The sequence below is a fragment of the Simochromis diagramma genome, unplaced genomic scaffold (genome assembly GCF_900408965.1).
Source record: "Simochromis diagramma unplaced genomic scaffold, fSimDia1.1 OVJJ01000305.1, whole genome shotgun sequence".
NCBI lineage: Eukaryota > Metazoa > Chordata > Actinopteri > Cichliformes > Cichlidae > Simochromis > Simochromis diagramma.
This window is the reverse complement of record NW_024387169.1, coordinates 490,702-509,465: the sequence shown is the minus strand read 5'-3', so window position 1 is coordinate 509,465 and position 18,764 is coordinate 490,702. Positions and strand designations below refer to the sequence as shown.

The 18,764-nt window shown below is 40.8% G+C and overlaps 2 protein-coding genes across 2 annotated transcripts; both read left to right on the top strand.

The window, feature by feature from the left end:
- Positions 1-1,178: 1,178 nt before the first annotated feature.
- On the top strand, positions 1,179-2,354 carry olig4 (oligodendrocyte transcription factor 4). Its single transcript, XM_040048986.1, has one exon. The coding sequence runs from the start codon at positions 1,578-1,580 to the stop codon at positions 2,352-2,354; it is 777 nt and encodes a 258-aa protein (XP_039904920.1). The 5' UTR covers positions 1,179-1,577.
- Positions 2,355-8,765: 6,411 nt separating this feature from the next.
- Positions 8,766-18,368, top strand: bsdc1 (BSD domain containing 1). The gene is made up of 11 exons (XM_040048985.1): positions 8,766-8,823; positions 9,347-9,401; positions 11,928-12,044; positions 12,141-12,308; positions 13,407-13,461; positions 14,254-14,369; positions 14,457-14,525; positions 15,817-15,901; positions 15,985-16,464; positions 16,627-16,730; positions 16,828-18,368. The coding sequence occupies exons 1-11, from the start codon at positions 8,813-8,815 to the stop codon at positions 16,855-16,857; spliced, it is 1,290 nt and encodes a 429-aa protein (XP_039904919.1). The 5' UTR covers positions 8,766-8,812; the 3' UTR covers positions 16,858-18,368.
- Positions 18,369-18,764: the final 396 nt, after the last annotated feature.

The following is an 18,764-nucleotide window of genomic DNA, read 5'->3' as shown; positions in this document are numbered from 1 at the left end:
CTGCTTACAACGCAGAGAAAGGCAAATATTTTCTTAGCCGAGCAACCAGATGAACACAAAAATCCAGACCTGATGCCTGTGAAATGAACACAATATACTTTTCTATGATGGCTTTTCAGTTGTTGTGCTCCAGGCAAGAATCAATGCAACGAATCAATTCACAAAACTGCGGTTTTTGCCATCCTTAGAAAAGCGTTATGTTCTCAAAGTCCCGGCCCTCCAGCACTGCTTCACTTGGTGCTTTGCTTGGCACAAGGGAGGCAGGAAATTCCTGAGCTGCGTGGTGAAAGCCAGCCTCTGAACACCACGTGGAGGACTCGGCTTGGTCACAGCGCCACAACATTAAAGCAGCAGATATATGTTGGATGCAAAGCCTGGAAGGAATTTTAATGCCATAAATTTAAACGAGGAAGAAAGTTTTCCTTGTGTTCCTGATAGCTAGCAAGATAAAGTAAAAAAACAAAGAACAATAAGTGCCAGTAGCTTTATGGTTGAATTATAGGGAAACAATGCTGCGCCCACTCATTTAGTATCTTTTTAACTACCTCCCCCTGGACTGAAAGACCCCCTTCCAGTGATAGTGATGTGATTTCACAGACTGTTTGGGAAACCAAGTCAAATTTATCTGACCCCTTTTGTTTTGAGCTTCTGGTTGAATTGTATCTAGTCTGCCATTAACGCTGCCCTTTACATGTTTAAGAGCCTCATATGGTGCCTCATACCTTCCTCCAAAGTATCTCATGGATACCATATGTAAATAAGGCCTTAAAGGCATCATCTATCTGGTGTTATGGAAGGGGGCAATAAAAACGGTGGCCTGCTCACTTTCACTTTAACATCCGCGTAGAGAACTTTCAAAGTAAAGTAAACATGTTTTTACAGCTGAGGAAGAAACTTTTGCAGATTATAGAGGTAGATTAATATGAGAAGAATTTTAAAATTTGAGATAATAAAATCATAAATTTATGTTTATTCATCTTTTTTTCTTGGATTTTTTCTATTATTATTAGATTACCTCTCCCCTGTTCCAGGATTACTTTAAAATCTGTGCTGAAACATAAAAAAATATGCAAATACTGCCAGTCTTTAATTAAAGTTTTAACACAGCTCTGGTTAACTCAGCGTTACACAACATGGGATCATACCTCTGTTTGGTTAACGTGCAGGGGGGTTCATCAGCAAGTGGGAGAATTAATGTGGTTGTGGGGAGGTGGACTGGGGGACGCAGGAAGGAGTTGTTAAGAGAGGGGGGTAAAAGTGTGTCCCCTCTGCAATTGGCTGGGGCCATAAGTGTCTCATTATGCGGTGTATTGTTCCTTTGTTGTGTCGGTGGTATAAATACACCCCAGCAGGCCCATGGGGTGACAGTTTAGACACACTCACTCCTGGGGAGAGGCTGAGCATCAGGCCGAACAGCACAAACTCAGGGAAAAGTAAGGCTGTACAAAAACTGCAGGGAACTGAGAGAGTTTGGAAACCTACAGTTCAGGCCCTAAGCTCAAGCTGTCACGATTTAAGAGTTTTGGGGGTTTTTTTGGATCCTTGTTTTTGTTCCTGAATTTTCTCCCTCAGCTGAAATGGATTCCGATGCTGGCTCCACCTGCAGTCGCTCCTCGTCTCCAGACCTGGTGGTGGATGACTCTGCGGGGAGCTTCTTCTCCAATAAGATGTTCCAGAAGTACTGCCACGAGAACAGAGCAGACAGTGAGGCCGGCCAAGGCAGGACGGACTGCTGCAGCGTGGGCGGTAAGAGCAAATCCAGATCTGAGCTCAGCAAGGAAGAGATGCAAGATCAGAGGCTGAAAGTTAACAGTCGAGAAAGGAAGAGGATGCATGATCTGAACCAGGCGATGGATGGCCTCAGAGAGGTCATGCCATACGCACATGGACCCTCGGTCCGCAAGCTGTCAAAGATTTCCACCTTGCTCTTGGCTCGCAATTACATCCTCATGCTTTCCAGCTCTTTGGAGGAGATGAAGAAACTGGTTGGGGACGTTTATGGTGGCAATGCCGCCGTCCAGAGCCGCACAGCTCCCCATCCCACCATTACCCCTGCGGCCACGACCGCCCACCTCCCTCTGCATCCTCTGGCCCAGTCCCTTCACTCTCTGGTGGGCAGCACACCTTCAGCTCTTCAGCATCACTCATCTTCTGCCTCCTCAGCCCCAGCTCCACACTCCCCTCCATCAGCCGGCTTCCTGGGCTTTCACGCTCCAGTCCAGAGCCTCCTGAAGGACCCTCTCCACCTGAGCAGCTCCTACAGACACTTCCCCGGCATGCCGTGCCCTTGCTCACTCTGCCAGCCTCTGCCCACCACTACCTCCACATTACACAGCCTGTCTATGAGCAAGTGAGCAGGTCTCTCTTAAAATAGACTGTCTGGACCACAAACAGGAGACTGATGAAAAAACAAATTATAAAATGATGGCTGGGGCAAAACCTTGTACATACTGTATATTCACATATAGCTATCTTTTGGGATACAAACTGCTGCTATTTTTTTTATTAATTGCCTCTTTTTCTTTTCTTCTTTTTTTTTTACAGAAGTATTCTAAATGTTGTGAGGATTTTTTTTATCAGAGTAGCTTATGTGAAATAAGTGGTGATGAAACACTGTCAAAATGGAACTGTTGTGTCTGACTGGCACAAATGCTATTTTCCTAAATTAAAATGTTGTTTTGATAATAACTACTTCTGGGCGTCTTCTTTTAAATGTGCAGTTGATTTTTAGTTTGTGAAAAAATGTCTCTTCTTTCTCAGCGTCACTATTTTGGAAAAGTTCTGGACAAATACACAGTAATATCACAGCAATACTACAAGGGCATTTATTGGTGCTTTAAAGGACAAACTTAGAAGTGCTAAAGCTGACATTCAGGAAAAAAGGTTGTCATTTGTTGCTAACCAGTTTCAGACAGCCTAACCTCTGAAGAGCTAAAAAGGGACAGAAGGGCGAGACAATACACCAGAACAGAAGCTGAATGTGGTGTTCTTGAGCCTGGGGACCATCCATCTTCACCTCAACAGGGTGTAGGAGATGAAAGGACAACACAGGCGCCGGGAAGGCGCGTCACTTTTGTCTGGCGCAGGCAAGGGACATAGCCATGTCCTCAGCTCTAGGCCAGCCATTTGTCACTGTCTCATAAGAACATGGATATAGGAACACAAAGGGCAGATTTTAAGCAAAGGACATAATGGCGTCTGTATTAAAAAAAAACAGGTCATTTTAATTCATACAGGATGAATATTTCTATCAGCACATTAAGGCATCAAATCAAGTTCCAGCTTTCTTCTAAAAATAAAAAACTGAACAAGCATACGTTCACTTTACACACGCACACTGCCATGAACATGATTTAGTCAAACAGCTCAACAAGGACTAGCCTTCACTTAGCAGCAAATCAGGCGTGTAAAATACATGCTTATCCTCCCACGGCTGACAGATGAGTTGGAGACCAGGGGAGAGATGAAGAGATGTAAATCATTCTCACCCACCTCTCACTTTTACCCCTCCTTCTGCTCTTGAAAGTGCTGAATAGGTTCGAACAATAGCCATGCGTGGGACACAAAGGCCGGGGGAGTCCGAGCTCTCGTGCCTGGGACACAGACCCCCTCCATTCAATCTACATTTCATCATGGTAACAAGCGCTGTCGGGCCAAAAGGCCTGACACCCTCGCTCACCACAAAGGCGGTTAGCTCTAATATATGAGGCTATTGACACTGTAAAGAGCCCCTGTCAGTACTGGGGGATTGTCAGCTGTGGGATGTCTCAGTGGGGGGAAGCAGCTGCCAGCCAAACCAAGCGATGAAGCTTCTGTCGTGGGGACTGGCGCTGCAGCGTCACCTGGTCCCCAGTCCCTTGACACAGAGACCCCCGGTCCTCCCACAAGACCCCCCTTTATTGGGACACAGGTGGGAATGGGAAGCAGAACACATTGTAGAGATTAGTGGGGATCGGCCTCCCTTTGCTCTAGGTAGATAATTAGAGACAGTGACTTGTGCAAAGCTGGTGTTTCCTGATTGGCACCAGATGGTGTTAACCCACAGTACGGCATCGGCGGTCTGCAGAGTGCGCGCAAGTGTGGGTGTGATGACTGCGGTGCGTAATGGATATACCTCTTAAATCATACAATATGGACATGTCCTCTGTGCACCATTATGGTCAGCCGCTGCTGTCACCACAGTGCTCTTTAGCATACGCTAACCAGCAGTGGCAGCACTGCTTTCAGTCACAATGTTGTGCACAATTAACTCCGAAAATTACACACGCTGGTCTATATTAGCAAGGGTGGAACAAGTATTCAAATCCTTTATGTGTCCATTTTCTGCACTTATAATACTAAACAGTGAGTGAAAGTTATGCATTTAAAATATCGCCTAAACAAAAGTAGCTGCTCTGCTGAATGCCTCTGAGAATACATCTGAGAATATAAGATTAATTCTCATTTTACATACATTTGGTGATTTATGTGCATCGCCCAAGGCATGGTTTATTCCAAGCAACTTTAAAGATAGCTATCTTAAAATATTGCATCAAATATGTCCAAAAGACACGATTTTAGGAGGCTGAAAGCAAAAGGTACTGGCAGGAAGGTATTTGACATGCATTTATTTATTCTACCAGGTTAAAAACATTGTTTTCATGCACTCTGGATAAGCCCAAGAACACTAATTTCATTACTGTTACAGCAACAATTAACCGAGGCACGGTGCTCAGAGCAACAGCCTTTAAATGTTTAATTAGAGCCCCGTTAGTCTGGCAACCCCAACTAATTTGACCTCAGCTGTCTTTTTGTAGACTGAAATATAAAAAGTTAAGATATAGAAAGTCATTTGCTCCAGGGATGCAAAACTGTATAATATATTTTGCAAAACAACACTCATAATTACTGCTGATAAGAAAAAATTATAATCATCTATTTTGAAAGAAAGATAAAATGATTTCTCTTCACTTTTTCCTCTCAGTTCAGTGCCATCACTTAAATGACTTCTAACTGATATTAATTTGTATTTTGAAGCTGTTAAATATATAACAAATAAACACACAAAAGTATTACATCATCCTTTGATGTAGCTGTAGACTGTTACACCAGTTAATGCATTTTATTTGGTGTAGTTGATCCAAATGAATGTTTAAATGGATGTTTCAAGCAATAATTGAAGCCTTAAACTCTGCTCTGCACTGAAAATGTTAAAAATACAGCACGTGTCACTTAAGATGAACACAGCAGGTAAATCCCTGAAAACTCACTGCGCTGAAAACAGGTGAATAAAAACAGAATCAGTCAGTACCCAGCTTTTCTTTTTATTTGTACTTTAAAAGATTCATTTATAGGCAAAAAATGTGATCATAGGGTGATTTTTTTCCACATCTGCTTTAAGAAGATCCTTATTTTATATGAAAAATACAGAATATTTAAATGTATCTGATGAATGCAGAGAGGCAGAGCAATAAAAATTGACTTATAAACGTCATTAACTTTTTAAGAACAATACACGAGTCACTGTATTCAGTTACTCTCGTGCCTGGATTTTATATATATATATATATATATATATATATATATATATATATATATATATATATATATATATATAAAAATAATATTAGCCATGAAGCTATTTTGGAAGCCTTGAACTGAATATAAATTTTGATTATAAACACAGTTTATAATCTGGCAAAGACATATGGAGTCAAAAAAGACAGAAATATCTTTTAACAGCACAAAGGATGCACTGATGTTATTACACCATGACCTTTTGTAGATGAAATGTAGACAGATGGATAAGTTAACCGCTTCAGATACTGATCAATAGTGGAGTACTTATCCCAACTTGGCTCAGGCCAACCTGCACTGACAGAGTTAATTAGGGGACTGAAAGACCCAATTAAGAGGAATGAGGGGCCGGATGGGGGACTTGTATTGGAGGACATACGCACACATTGTGCAGACTCTAGATAAAAGAGAACTTCAATTAAGGGAGAGCACACTTCCAGAAGCTTGATGCCTGTTCTTTTTACATTTTATGCTTAGTAAAGCCAAGCTCCCCACCACCACCCCTTTTCACTCAGAATACTGATGAGGGGAAAGCACAGCTGCTGGGGGTCAACACACATATGCAGTATGGTGTGCACATACGCTCACATGTATGCACACAGATGTACAGAGGAGGGAGATTGATGGGGGGACTCAGGCTGGAACTGCTTAATGCTGATTAGTCAACATAATGTCTGAAGAAGGAACGCACCGGTCTGGATTTGATGGGTTTCATAAGCAGCTTATTGGTTAAATTAGTGTTAATTAAAAGAGAAAAATCAGCATATTTTTAAATTATTACTTTCCTCCATGAAAGATCTGGGTTATAGTTTCTCATTGTCTCTCTGATGCACTTCTCCAAACTATGCTGTAAGATTGGTTGCCTGCTTTTGGTCACAACAGCAAGACTATTGTTTCCAAAAATGAGTGATGAGACCGTGTAACTGTCAATAAAAAATTATTTGTAGGTCAATTAAACCCTCCCTTAATCTGAAATTTTTAAATGGAAAGGTTGTGTGATACTTAGGAAAATAACTGGTGGAACATCTTTAAACTAGTCAGTAGGATATTAGGCTATTATTAAAAAAAAATACCATCCAAGAAAAGCAGAGATTTCCAGAAGTAAAGGTGAGGAAAGCTAAGCACTCTTGCTTGCCTGCATGCAAGGGGCAAGGCAAAAACCACTACTGAATGGCGTTGGCTTTTGGGTGGTGAACTAAGGACAGCCAGACTTGGAAATCACTCCACAGGCTCAGGAACACCAATAAGAACATACAAGTTTTTGCAGCATCCAAAAAAGCACATCAACACTTTACCATGTCTGGAAAAATATTAAAAAGGCCAAAAAAAAAAAAAAAAAAAGATCCAGAAACAAAGCAGACTTGTACAAGCCAAAGCTCAGTGAAGATGAATTAAGTGGAAATCTGTCCTGTGTTCTCAGCAAACTTAAATTGCAGAAATCAGGAATGTACATCATGAATAATAAATCTTGAAGACTGTTTAAAAGCAGCATCCATGATGGTGTTTTGGTGCATTTGTTCACATTAACGTTGAACATTACATACAGGTTTGAGTGAGCTGCCATAAATGGAAAGTGCATATTTCATCAATACAAAGCATTGTGGGCCCATGGTAAAAGAGCCTTGGCTGATCAGTTTATTGGCTTCTGCTTGCCCACCTGCATTTAAAGGACTGAGCATAGATTCCCATTCAGATTAAGATCAGGGAAGTTTTCTGGCCATGGTTTCAAAATGTACTTGTCACGAATTATTACTTTTGCCCTGTGCCACGGTAATCCACCATGTTTCATAATGCATAAATTGTCACCAAACTGAAAGAAGTTGATCTTTCAGTATGTTTTTAGTTTCGTCAAAAAAGAAAGGCAGGTGTACAAGCAGAAGCTGTCACGGCTGCAGTGGCAGGCTGTGTGGAGGTAAGATAAGGACCCAATACACAGGCACTGCTGATCTGAATGAGCTTTATTATGGAGAGTGACATACAAACAAGAGTGAGGGCAGCAAGAAAGAGAACTAAGAAAGACTCTAAACTGGGAAAACTAATGAAACAAAACTGAAACCTGAATCCTCAGGAGGACACAAAGAGAGAGAAACTCAGGGCAATAACATGATGTGATACAGGGCCGTAACAGCGCATGGGGGAACACAGATGGACCAGTAACAAGCAGGAGAAAACACGGGGCTTATATACACACAGGAGCAATCAGGGAATGAGAAACACAAGGGAGACACAGCTGGGGTAAATTATACATAACGAGACAAGGGGAAGCAAAATGAAACTCACTGCACGTAGGACTGGGAATATCAAAAATAAAACAGGAAACAAGACACGATTCACAAAGATGCGGACTAGACACTGAGAGACAGACTGAAAGAATATGACACATGTGACACAAGGAAGATAGTGACTTAAACTAGAAACCAGAACAACAAATAACATCGAGAGAACAAAACAATGAATAACCAATAATCAGGAAATTAACTTAAACACAAAAAGCTGGGAAACACCCAGAGCAATGACAGTAGCCCACGTGATGAAGTGATATCAAATGATGGGGCAAGAATGGATTTCAATGAATCAGGGTTTGGCCCAGACTATGCTATCCAAGATGCCACAAAGAATTTCAGAAGTTACTTAAGAAATTGTTATGATTGTTCTTCACTAAATCATAGAAGCAAATAAAAACAATCTAATTTAAAAAATGCAGCAAACTTTATGAAACATAACTGTATTACTCAAATCCCAAACTCTTAAGTGCTAGTCCTTTTTTTTTTTTTTCAAACGTGGTGCTGGCAACAATATTAGCACTTTCCACTTTTGAAAATAATAATTTTGTTTAATTAACATTTCACGATGCTTTTTACTGTAAAAACACGGCTTAAAACATTTATAGTAACGGTCATTTACGTTAAACAGTTTCTGTCAACTTGTGATTTGATTCTGTGCTATTGTTTTTACCTCATTATTGCAGGTACGCCGAAATACATGCGAAGAGAAACTGATCATACGCGCTCCCGAACTGTTTGGTCCTCTGCAGCCACCGTAGACAGGACACAGAAACTAAAATAGTTGTTTATAAAACCAAACATTGGTTTTTAATGGGTTTATTTAATTGAGAATGTGATGTGGACATTGGTATACTGTAGATGAGAAGTCATTAAAGTCTGTGTTTTCTTCTACTCTTTTTTTTTTTTTTTTTTTTAAAGCCACGCTGTCGGGGTGAGAGTTCAGTAAATACTGATGATGTCATCGTGTGAAGATGGCTGAAGGGTGAGAGTGAAGTCGCAAATTATTTTAACTTTTACACTTTAATCTTACAAAGAGCGACGGTGTCATGCATTTGTTTTATGTCTCATTGTGTCGTGTATCTAACCAGATATAGTGTCTTTACTTTGCGTTAACTCTAGCGTGTAAAGCTCTCGGAATCTTTTCAGGAAGTGCGTTTGTTTACCAAAACACAGCCTGGCTAGCGTTAGCATATGCTAGTTAGCTTTTGCTGTTTATCTTTTTAAATCACGCAGTGAGAAACTCTGGGCTGTGTTGACTCATCATTTTTACGCTCAGTGATCATATTTAGCGTTGAAAATCACTTCGTGACTTATTCGAATATTTAATCTAGCAGAGCTGACGTTAGCTTACTCGTTATCTGTCAAAGCTGCGTGTGTTTCTGGAATCCTTGAGAATCTCAAACTCAGATCCTTTGATCGACTACGAACAGACTGTAAATGAAAAGCTTTGGTGCTGATTGTTAATATTTCCTCTTCTCTTTCTGGATTTATGTGCGTGGTCACAGAGAAGGCTGGTGGGGAGGCTGGCTGCAGCAGAGCTTCCAGGCCGTCAAAGACAAGGTAATGATGTCAAACCAAAAGACTTCCACATTATGACAGTTAGTAAGCCTTTGTTTATGTTAATGCTCAGGAATATTATGAAATACTTTGAGGTTTTAATAAAGAGGAAGAGCCAAAATACACCAGACAACACATTTTCATAGAGTCATTGCTGAGTAATAGTGCCGGCTGTTTCTCAGTTTTTCCTAGTGCCTTCAAGGGGCACAGTCTTAAAGTGTTTTGAGGTTGGATGCTGATCCACAAAATAAATCTCAGTGGTATAAATGTGGAACTGTGTGGCAGAGAAATACGCATGTCACAAGCATCTGCTCTAAACCAGATTTTGGGCAAAGCATGTGGTTTCTTAGCACTACTGCAATTTTCAGAAGAATTATGTAAACCTGTTGCTTTCGCACTTTCTCTGGCATATTCTCCTCCAGAAACCCATTCAAATTCATGCCTCACAATTTAATGATTGAATCCTTTTTTATAACAAATAACCAAAGTTGAGTTTTTAGCAGAATAGACAGTTGTGGTCAGAATTTCCATCCATTTATCATGAATATTTTGGTAATTTTAGGCTTATAACGACTTCTTTAAACTGTTCTTTTTCCCAGGGTGGAGTGATTGTACAGCAAACAAGTGTTGGATGCACAAGTTTGAATTTATTTGGGATTTTCTCTAATCCACATGGGATCAAAAGTATACCCCCCAATAATATTTGGTTAAATGTCACTTAGAAAGTTACACCTTGACCAGATGCTTTTGGCACACATAGACAAGCTTCTGATAATTGCAGGTGGATATTTAACCACTCTTCTTGGTGGATTTAGTATAAATTGGTTGGTTTCTTGGTGTAGATCTGGCTTTTAATAACAGTCCACAAATTTTCAACATGGTGAGGAATTTTGGAAGCTCAAAGTTAGTCTGTTTTAGGCTGTTTCAAAGGCTGTTTTGTTGTGTTTTTGGATCATTTTTTCTGTTGGAACAACCAGTTGTGTCCAAGCTTCAACCGTCAAGCTGCTGATTTGGAGAATTTGGAATTAGTTCTACGTCTTCATTATTCCATCTGCAATGCTACCACCACGCTTGACAGGCTGTTCCGGTTGAATACCTCATTGTTACTTCTCCAAACGTACCTCTTGTCATTGTGACCGAACAGCTCAATCTTTGTTTTGACACGCTTCAAGGTATAGGTTTTGGAGGTGGGGCTCTTTTCTTGGTACCTCAGTCTATGGCGACGTAAAACTAGCTTTGCGATGGACAGTGACACTGAGGTTCCAGCAGTTCCCAGTTCATGGCAGGTTTGAGCATCTGAGCCTTGGTGGTTCTGGGTTGTTCTTGAATATGCTAATCAATTTTCACTCACCTGAAGATGACAGTTTGGGTCTTCTGGACACAAAGGAATGACTTTTACTTAAGTACAGTTGTTTGAACTGATGATCTTGGAGTCTGCAGTTGATTAGAAATGTCTCCAAGAGATCTTCCTGATTTGTGTGAATCTACAATTCTTCTTAGATCTTCACTGAGTTCTTTGGACTTTCCCATTGTTCTGAGTATTGGCCTTTCCAGTGACACCTGCCAAACATTCCTTATGAAGGCAAAGAGAAACAATAATGATGACTAATGAAGTTAAACATGCATAGGACTTGTCAGATATTATAGAACCTTCTGCACCATTTATTTAAATGTATACAAACAGTCACTTAAATCTTTTAGCCTATATGGATACTTTTGGCCCTGTGTGGATTAGAGAAAGCCCCAAAATAAATTCAAAGTCATTAAAGCTGTATGGTGTACAATCGTTCCACCCTGGAAAATGAACAGTTCAAAGAAATCATTAAAGTCCCAAATACCCTTGACATTCATTCCTGTCATGAGTGGATGTTGTTCACACCTTTACGAGTTGTAGTTATGTGCTCCACAGTTTCAGAACCACTAATGGATGTAATATGTTTTCAGTCTGTAAGCATCCATTTTGGCTCCTTCTAACGCCTGTACTGTAAGTGGACAAGGAGACACTCAGCAGTACTTTTATTATGGTGCTTCACAAAAAAAACAAACTGTTGTCAACATTCCCTGTTGGACAGGATGTGAGAGGAGAGATGAAGACGGGCACAGTTTTATAGAAGAAATGAGTTATATAAAGCAACAGGGTTGTGTCAGCCAGCATTTGAATGTCATATCAGTATACGTTTAAAAACTCACTTTACTGCAACAGTTTCAACAGTTTCTCCTTTTTCCTTAATAAAAAATGTTGCTGTAAAAGCTGAAGGAAAAAAAACCATGATCTTTTATTTTAGATTTCATACTCCGTAGCATTGTACCACCACTCAGTTTAGATCAACTCAGATACAAAAAGATGAAATGGTTCCAAATAAATGATTTCTTTAGAGTAATTAAACAAAAGACCAACTCATATTTTTAAGAATTTTGCCACCGTCTTGGTGTATCGCCGCTTATGACTTTGATAGGCTGAAGCAGCAATTTCCTGAGAGATATGATAAGGTTGAATCTGGATTTTGATCTTTGTCCTTTTCTTTACAGTCATCTGAAGCCTTAGAATTCATAAAGCGAGACCTGACTGAGTTCTCCACTGTGGTGCAGCATGATACAGCTTGCTCAATTGCTGCTACTGCCACTGCCGTCAGAAACAAACTTGCAGTAAGTGTTAGGCTTTAACTGCGTCGTGTCTTTTATGAATATCTCCCAAATGCCTGCTTACATGCAGATCGATTGTGTATTTATTCTGCTTTTTAGGTGGAAGGTTCCTCTGAGACTACAGAAAAAGTGAAGAAGAGCCTCTCTAGTTTCTTAGGCGTAATATCAGACACGCTTGCTCCACCTCCTGATAAAACTATTGACTGTGATGTAATCACGCTGGTGGCAACACCAGCAGGAACCACAGAAGTTTATGACAGTTCAAAGGTGAGTATTAAAGTGTTTGTATTAGCACGCCCATTAATTCATTAGTTAAAAATGGCTAAACACACATGAGGTCCGAATGCATCATGCTGTTTGCACCTTTTCTCACTTGTTTAGGTCTAGGCATCAAAGGCTGTTTAATGGTTTTGGTAACAGTTGAGATTTTGGTTGAAATCTGCAGTTTCAGTTCTTCACAGGGCCCCATTATTGTTTCCTAAATATGATGCTCACAGTACAGTCAAAGGAAACTTTTTTTGTGACATTAGCTCTGAGAATAAAACAACAGGTTTTGAAGATCTAACAATGAGAACAGGACATGATACATGAGAGGAACGACTTTGGACAACATCCTGACCTGACTCACCCAGCTGTTAATTATCCTTATGGAGGCCCAGCTCCACAAGCAGTGGGTGCAGTTGAGTTTACACTATCATTTTTGCTGAGACTGAACTTAGTATTTTTAATTTTGGTCTCTAGCTGGATGGAGGATCACTAACAGACTGAGTTGTTCTCCTTCAGACTAAATTATATTAACACTGAGAGACTCCCTAAATCCTGTTCTTAAATGCTCCGGGCACAAGTATTACTGGAGCTGCATAGAGTGGCGTAAATTGATTGGAACACTATCATGATAATGTTCCCTTCAAGGGATTGTGGAGGGGAGAGATCCTCTGAATATTGACCTCTTTCTTGCCATTTTCCAATTCCTGCTATGTATCTACATCTCCACCCTCTCCTCTGCCTTTTGCCCATTTTCAACAAGCTTTGCTCCTGATAATGTTTTGGCCACTGTCATAGGGCTGTTTTGGAAATAGAAGTTACCACATATGGTGAATATAGACAGACTAAGGTTGCATGATACAGATAGACCTGGTAAATTAACTTGTTAAAGCTGGAGCACAGAATTTTGTGTGAGACGAAGAGAGAGCAAAAACCTTTTTGCTGAAAATCTTTGAAGGAAAATGCTTCACGTTGCGTTTATCAAGTACAGAGTCTGTCTCCAGTTTTAGTCTCTGTTGTGTTATCAAACTGCAAAAGTGAGCACATGATGTGCATGTGGAAACGAAACTATCTCCATTCAGCGTTTGTTGTTTCCTGCAGGCACGTCTCTACAGTTTGCAGGCTGACCCAGCAACATACTGCAACGAGCCAGATGGTAAGAAAAATCACGATCAACTGGTTGATCTGTGAAGGTCTGCAACCGGTGTTCTGTTGCAGACATTTACAGTCGACACTTCATTAGGTACACCTTGCTATTGGGTTGGAGCCTCTTTAGCCTTCAGAACTCTTTGGAGCATAGATTCAAACAAGTGCTGTAAACATTCCTCGGACACTTTGGTCCATATTGACATAATAGCATCACATCAGCGTGATCCTGAGATGCTGTTCTGTCGATATTTTTTTTTTTGTAATGAGTTATCAGCTCAAAGCAGTCTGACCATTTTTCTCTGACCCCTGGCATCAACAGGACGTTCTCTCCCAGAGAAATTACACTTATTGGTTATTTTCTCCTTTTTTTGGGCCATTCTCCGTGAACTTTAGAGATGGTTGGATTGGAAAATCCCAGCAGATCAGCGTATTCTGAAATATTTATACCAGCCCATCTGGCACCAACAAACATCCCACATTTAAAGTCACTTAAGTCCCCTTTGATCCCCATCCACGTCATTGGCTGATTAGATATTTGTAGTAAGAAGCATTTGAACAGATTTGCCTAATAAATTGGCTGCTGAGTGTGTTTTATTTGTTGGCAGACGTATTGATGTAGTGTTTTGGTTACTCTGAATGTGTGTTTTGTTTTCTCTTATACCTCTGAGAGACCTGTATTTACCTTTTGCGGGGTCTATAAAATCTTTAGGCTATATATTGCAATCTTTTGATCAGATTTACTGGAGTCCTCCTTAAAATCATCTAAATAATGAAATGTTGTTTTTTTTTTCTTTGTCAGGCCCCCCTGAACAGTTTGAGAGCTGGCTGTCCACCTTCAGCCTGGAAGATAAGAAAGGCGAAATCTCTGAGCTTTTGGTCAACAGTCCCTCTATACGAGCGCTTTATACCAAAATGGTATCACTTGTTGCTCTCTTCGAACGTTTGCTCCTCGTCTCCTTTTGAATAAATAAAGAAGATAAGAACTTTGTCTCTTTTGTGCAGGTGCCAGCAGCCGTAGCACATTCTGAGTTCTGGCACAGATATTTCTACAAAGTCTTCCAGCTGGATCAGGTAAACCTGCCGTTTCATATGATTTTCTTTTTTCTATATACACATCTTTCATGCAACTTAAATATTTTGTCTTGGGTGCCACCTGCTGGCCAGTTTTTGGACTTTTCTAGGAGGTTTACCAACGTGCTCAAACAGCAACCTTAAAATGAGCCACGTACACAAAGAACTATTGAATGAAATTTTCTTTTCCAAATGTGAAAGCTAATCCAGTAACACGGTCTGTGTTTGGGCGGGAGGATATTTGTGGTGTTTTCTTGTCATTATGATTTCTTCACACTGACACGAACTCACAGGAGACGAGATTTGCTGAATAACAGCAGCATTCCCGTTGGTGCCTCTTTGTATTCTTTCTGCACGTTGCTCTCAGTGTGAAATAGGAATTATGCTTTTAACGCCTAATTACCCCGTGTGCATTTCTATTATGATGGCTTTTTTTTTTTTTTTCCCCAAAGGAGAAGACGTTCTCCTCTTCCCATTAAAGTTGTTATTCAACACATTATTATGGAAATAAAGGCTGCGGCAGTAAAGAGTACTTTTATGTATAAAACACAATAATTTATTTATGAGAGTCGCTAACATTAGAGCAGATTGTTGATTGCAGTTTTCTCAAAAATTGCACATCCAAACTGTTTTAAAGACATTTGCAAAAGGAAGGCAAATACAATCAGTACATTAAAAATTTAATTATGTTGGAGCCAATGTGAGTTGGGGTTTGTCACTCATGGTGAAACATGAGATCTGCTCATCTGAACAACCCCAAACTCAGCTGATGCTCATCAGTTAGCTACGCTGCATTAATAAACTGAATGGTCACATCAGACATATATCGGCTAATTAGCGCTAAGTAATTACTAGAATTTAACTTAGCAAATAGCACCTGAAGCACAAACTTCTTGTATGGTCTGAACTGCACAGCCGTAAGATTAATCAGATACGTCCATTAAAAAGATCTGAAAAGGGTTAAGGGTTAGCTGTCGATCAAAGAGGCTTTCCTCTTTTTTTTTTTTTCTTTTTTTTTTTTTAAATGAAGGGAACATTCATTTTTTGTGCCAGCTTCTAAATGCTGCTTTTTAATGCTCTAAAGCTGAGACGCTTTGGGGGCCAATGTACTTTTGGAGCCTCAGATGGCGATTAGAAGAACTGTAGATGGTGGCAGTTGACACTGGCTCTGTTTTTTGGGATGGATGGATGCTGCTTGGGACAGACATATAAAGACTTGTTGAATTTGTAATGGGTCTATGATTCACAGATATTGAGAGTATAGAAGCTTTTGTTTTTCTGTGTTATCTAGGAGGAGGCGAGGAGGTTGGCGCTGAAGCAGAGAGCAGAGCAAAGTGCGCACACAGAGACGCTGGGCTGGGAGGAAGAAGAGGAGGGTATGTTCGGGAGATTTAATGGTTATCTGCCAGCTTTGCTTTGAAACAATTTCACTCACACTGGCTCCTGCGTTTATTGTCAGATGACTTCCTTGGTGCCACGTCGTCATCGCAACTCAACCTCACGCCTCCGTTGGACAGCAGCAACCTAACAGTTCCTACAGGGGCCGCTGTGCCGAGTCCCGTCCTGTCTCCGAGCGAAGAGCGTGAAACCACCTACTCGGTCAGCAGCGACAGCGTCAGTCTGCCAACTCAGGTAGAAGTGCGGCCAGAGCCCGTAACCGCAGAGCTGGCAGAGAAACTGACAGAGAAACTGACAGAGGCCAGCTTGGAGGATGTTGTAAACAAGACGCAAGACGAGCAGAGGCCCGGAAACAGTGACTTACCTCCTGAAGCTCAAGTGGAGGCCGTTACCCAGCCCGAGGTCACAGCTGACGGGGTGTCAGCGCGAGCCCCGGCCTCAAAACCGGAAAACTCAAAAGAAGATGGACCACAGGACCTGAGAGTTTTTGAGCTCAACTCTGACAGCGGGAAGTCTACGCCCTCCAAGAACGGCAAGAAAGGTGCGATGACCTGAGGCAGTTGGTCTTACTGTTCCAGTTGAATCGAAACAGGATTAGGTTCAGGGATGTGTTTATGAGTTTTCCACTTAATAGGCTTAGAAGAAGCCGCAGAGTCAAGGTCGTAAAGTCCCAACTTGTTGTGTCTCTCTCCTCCATCTCCAGGCTCGAGCACCGATGTGAGCGAGGACTGGGAGAAAGACTTTGACCTGGACATGACGGAAGAAGAGGTCCAGATGGCTCTCTCTAAAATCGAAGCATCTGGAGAGGTTTGTGGAGGGTTTTTTTTTTTTTTATGGGTGGAATATATGAATAATTCATGTTGTGTACATTCTGCTCACTTTTTTCCCCTCTTCCTCTCACCAGCTGGATGAAGACTGGGAGAACTGGGAGTGAGTGCCTCGGCTACACGAACCCCGTCCCGCCATTAAAGCTAGTTCTCTGCAGACGAACCATGCTTAATGTGTTTTAACTCTTTGTCCACTCTGTCACCATGTCATGATTGTCAGTGGGGGATTTTTTTCTGGCGGGTTTGGACCATATTGGTAAACCTGTTGAAAAGCGCAACTGGAAGACCAAGGCAATAAGAATTAGAGTGCTCTGTCAGCTGTAGGCCTCTAGCGAGGGAAATGACTCTTGGCCATTTCTTGGAGTAACTTCTCACTTTAGAGAGCGTATGACACTAGCGTAGGACAGGTTGTAATCATTCTGACCTTAAAGCTCGAGGGCGAGTCGGAATGTGAAGGGTTTCACTGCAGCAGCCGGGGAGGAGCTGTTTCTCTTTACTTTCTTTATCACATAAAATTCATCTTGTATATGTTGCGAGTGTATTTCCAGGCGATGACTTAAATGCTGGCTGCAAAATAGCCATAAACTAATGCTGCTTGTCTCCTTTCTAAGATGAAAAACTTTAAACGTGACTTTTTCTTCTTTTTTTTCCCCTACTTGAGTGATCATGAATGATGACACTTTTCTTTCTCATCTGTTTTATGCAAGTGAATCTTCAAAATGGAAAAAATATTTTGGCCTTTTTTTTGGTTTCCTTCAGATTGCTTTTCATTTTGGATTCACTCCCGACGCTTGGTGTAAGGCCTTGTAAAACACACAGTAGTGTGACGATGTAATCCAAATGTTTTTGTGATACCATCTGAAACACAACCAGCTGACGTGTCGTTATTCCCTCTCTCCTCGTCGCGTGATTGATTCAGATATACAAGATTTGTGTTGGTGTCTGTCATTTTCAAGTAATTATAAGTTGTTTATCTGTTTGTCATATGTGGGTAGAGGGAGTTTGTTAAGAGAACAGTCACAGTTGACCCAATAAAGAGAGTTCAGACCGGTTCTGGTATTGTGATTCCAGATGCTTTGGTTTGAATTTGAGGAAAGCTCGCAGGTTCAGTCAGAACAACAATCCTATGATTTTTTTTTTTTATTGTTATTTTTTTATTGTTTATTTTTTTTTTTGTCTTCGTTGGTCCATCGTCAGAACAAAATGGCTCAGCAGGCAGTGTGCCAAGTAGAAGAAAGGGTGAAGTGAGCACGCTCCACGCTTTTCCAATTTCCTTATCCATCATCTGTAACGTATTGAGGAAAAATAAGCCTAGAGGTGTAATATTTATACTACAAGAAATGCTTAATTATTGTATTATGTGCTTTAGATTGCATGTCTGTGCAATAACATTATGCAAAACATTGTGCAGATGGTCACTGTTGAGTTGTATGTTCAGTTTCGTTTTGGCTGTTCTTCAGGTTTTGACGATGTGTTGCATGTATATAACTCGGCTGCGTGTTCCCTTCAGAATCACACGTTGAACTAATCAGAGCTGTCGACTTCTTTTTGTTTAACGTTAGTTATTTCACTTTATTTTCCAGGTGATCTCTGTCATTAAAGGATTCATGGCTAACGAGCTCCGTGTCTTGCTTAACGGCATACTGCAGGACGACAAGAAAACGTTTAAAATGCACAATATGTGGAGATACTTTTAAGTTTCCACTACAATTTTGCAGTTTAATTTGTAAAAATTTGGCTACTACAAAAGTACTTATTAGTGTCTCTGTCAGGACAAATTTGGATTTAAGATGAAAAAATCAAAAATGATGCGAAAAGCTGTGAAACTACTTCTAGAGGTTTAAATGTACGTCTGTTCATACATTCACTGCCTACATAATTAGGTGCACTTTGCTGGTAGAGGCAGGCTGTGGTGTTCAAATGATGTTTGGTACCAAGCGCACCAAAGTCCCCACAGCGGTAACCCAACATCAGAAGCCTGAGTTGTTAATAGCAGGCAGGATGGACGTTTACA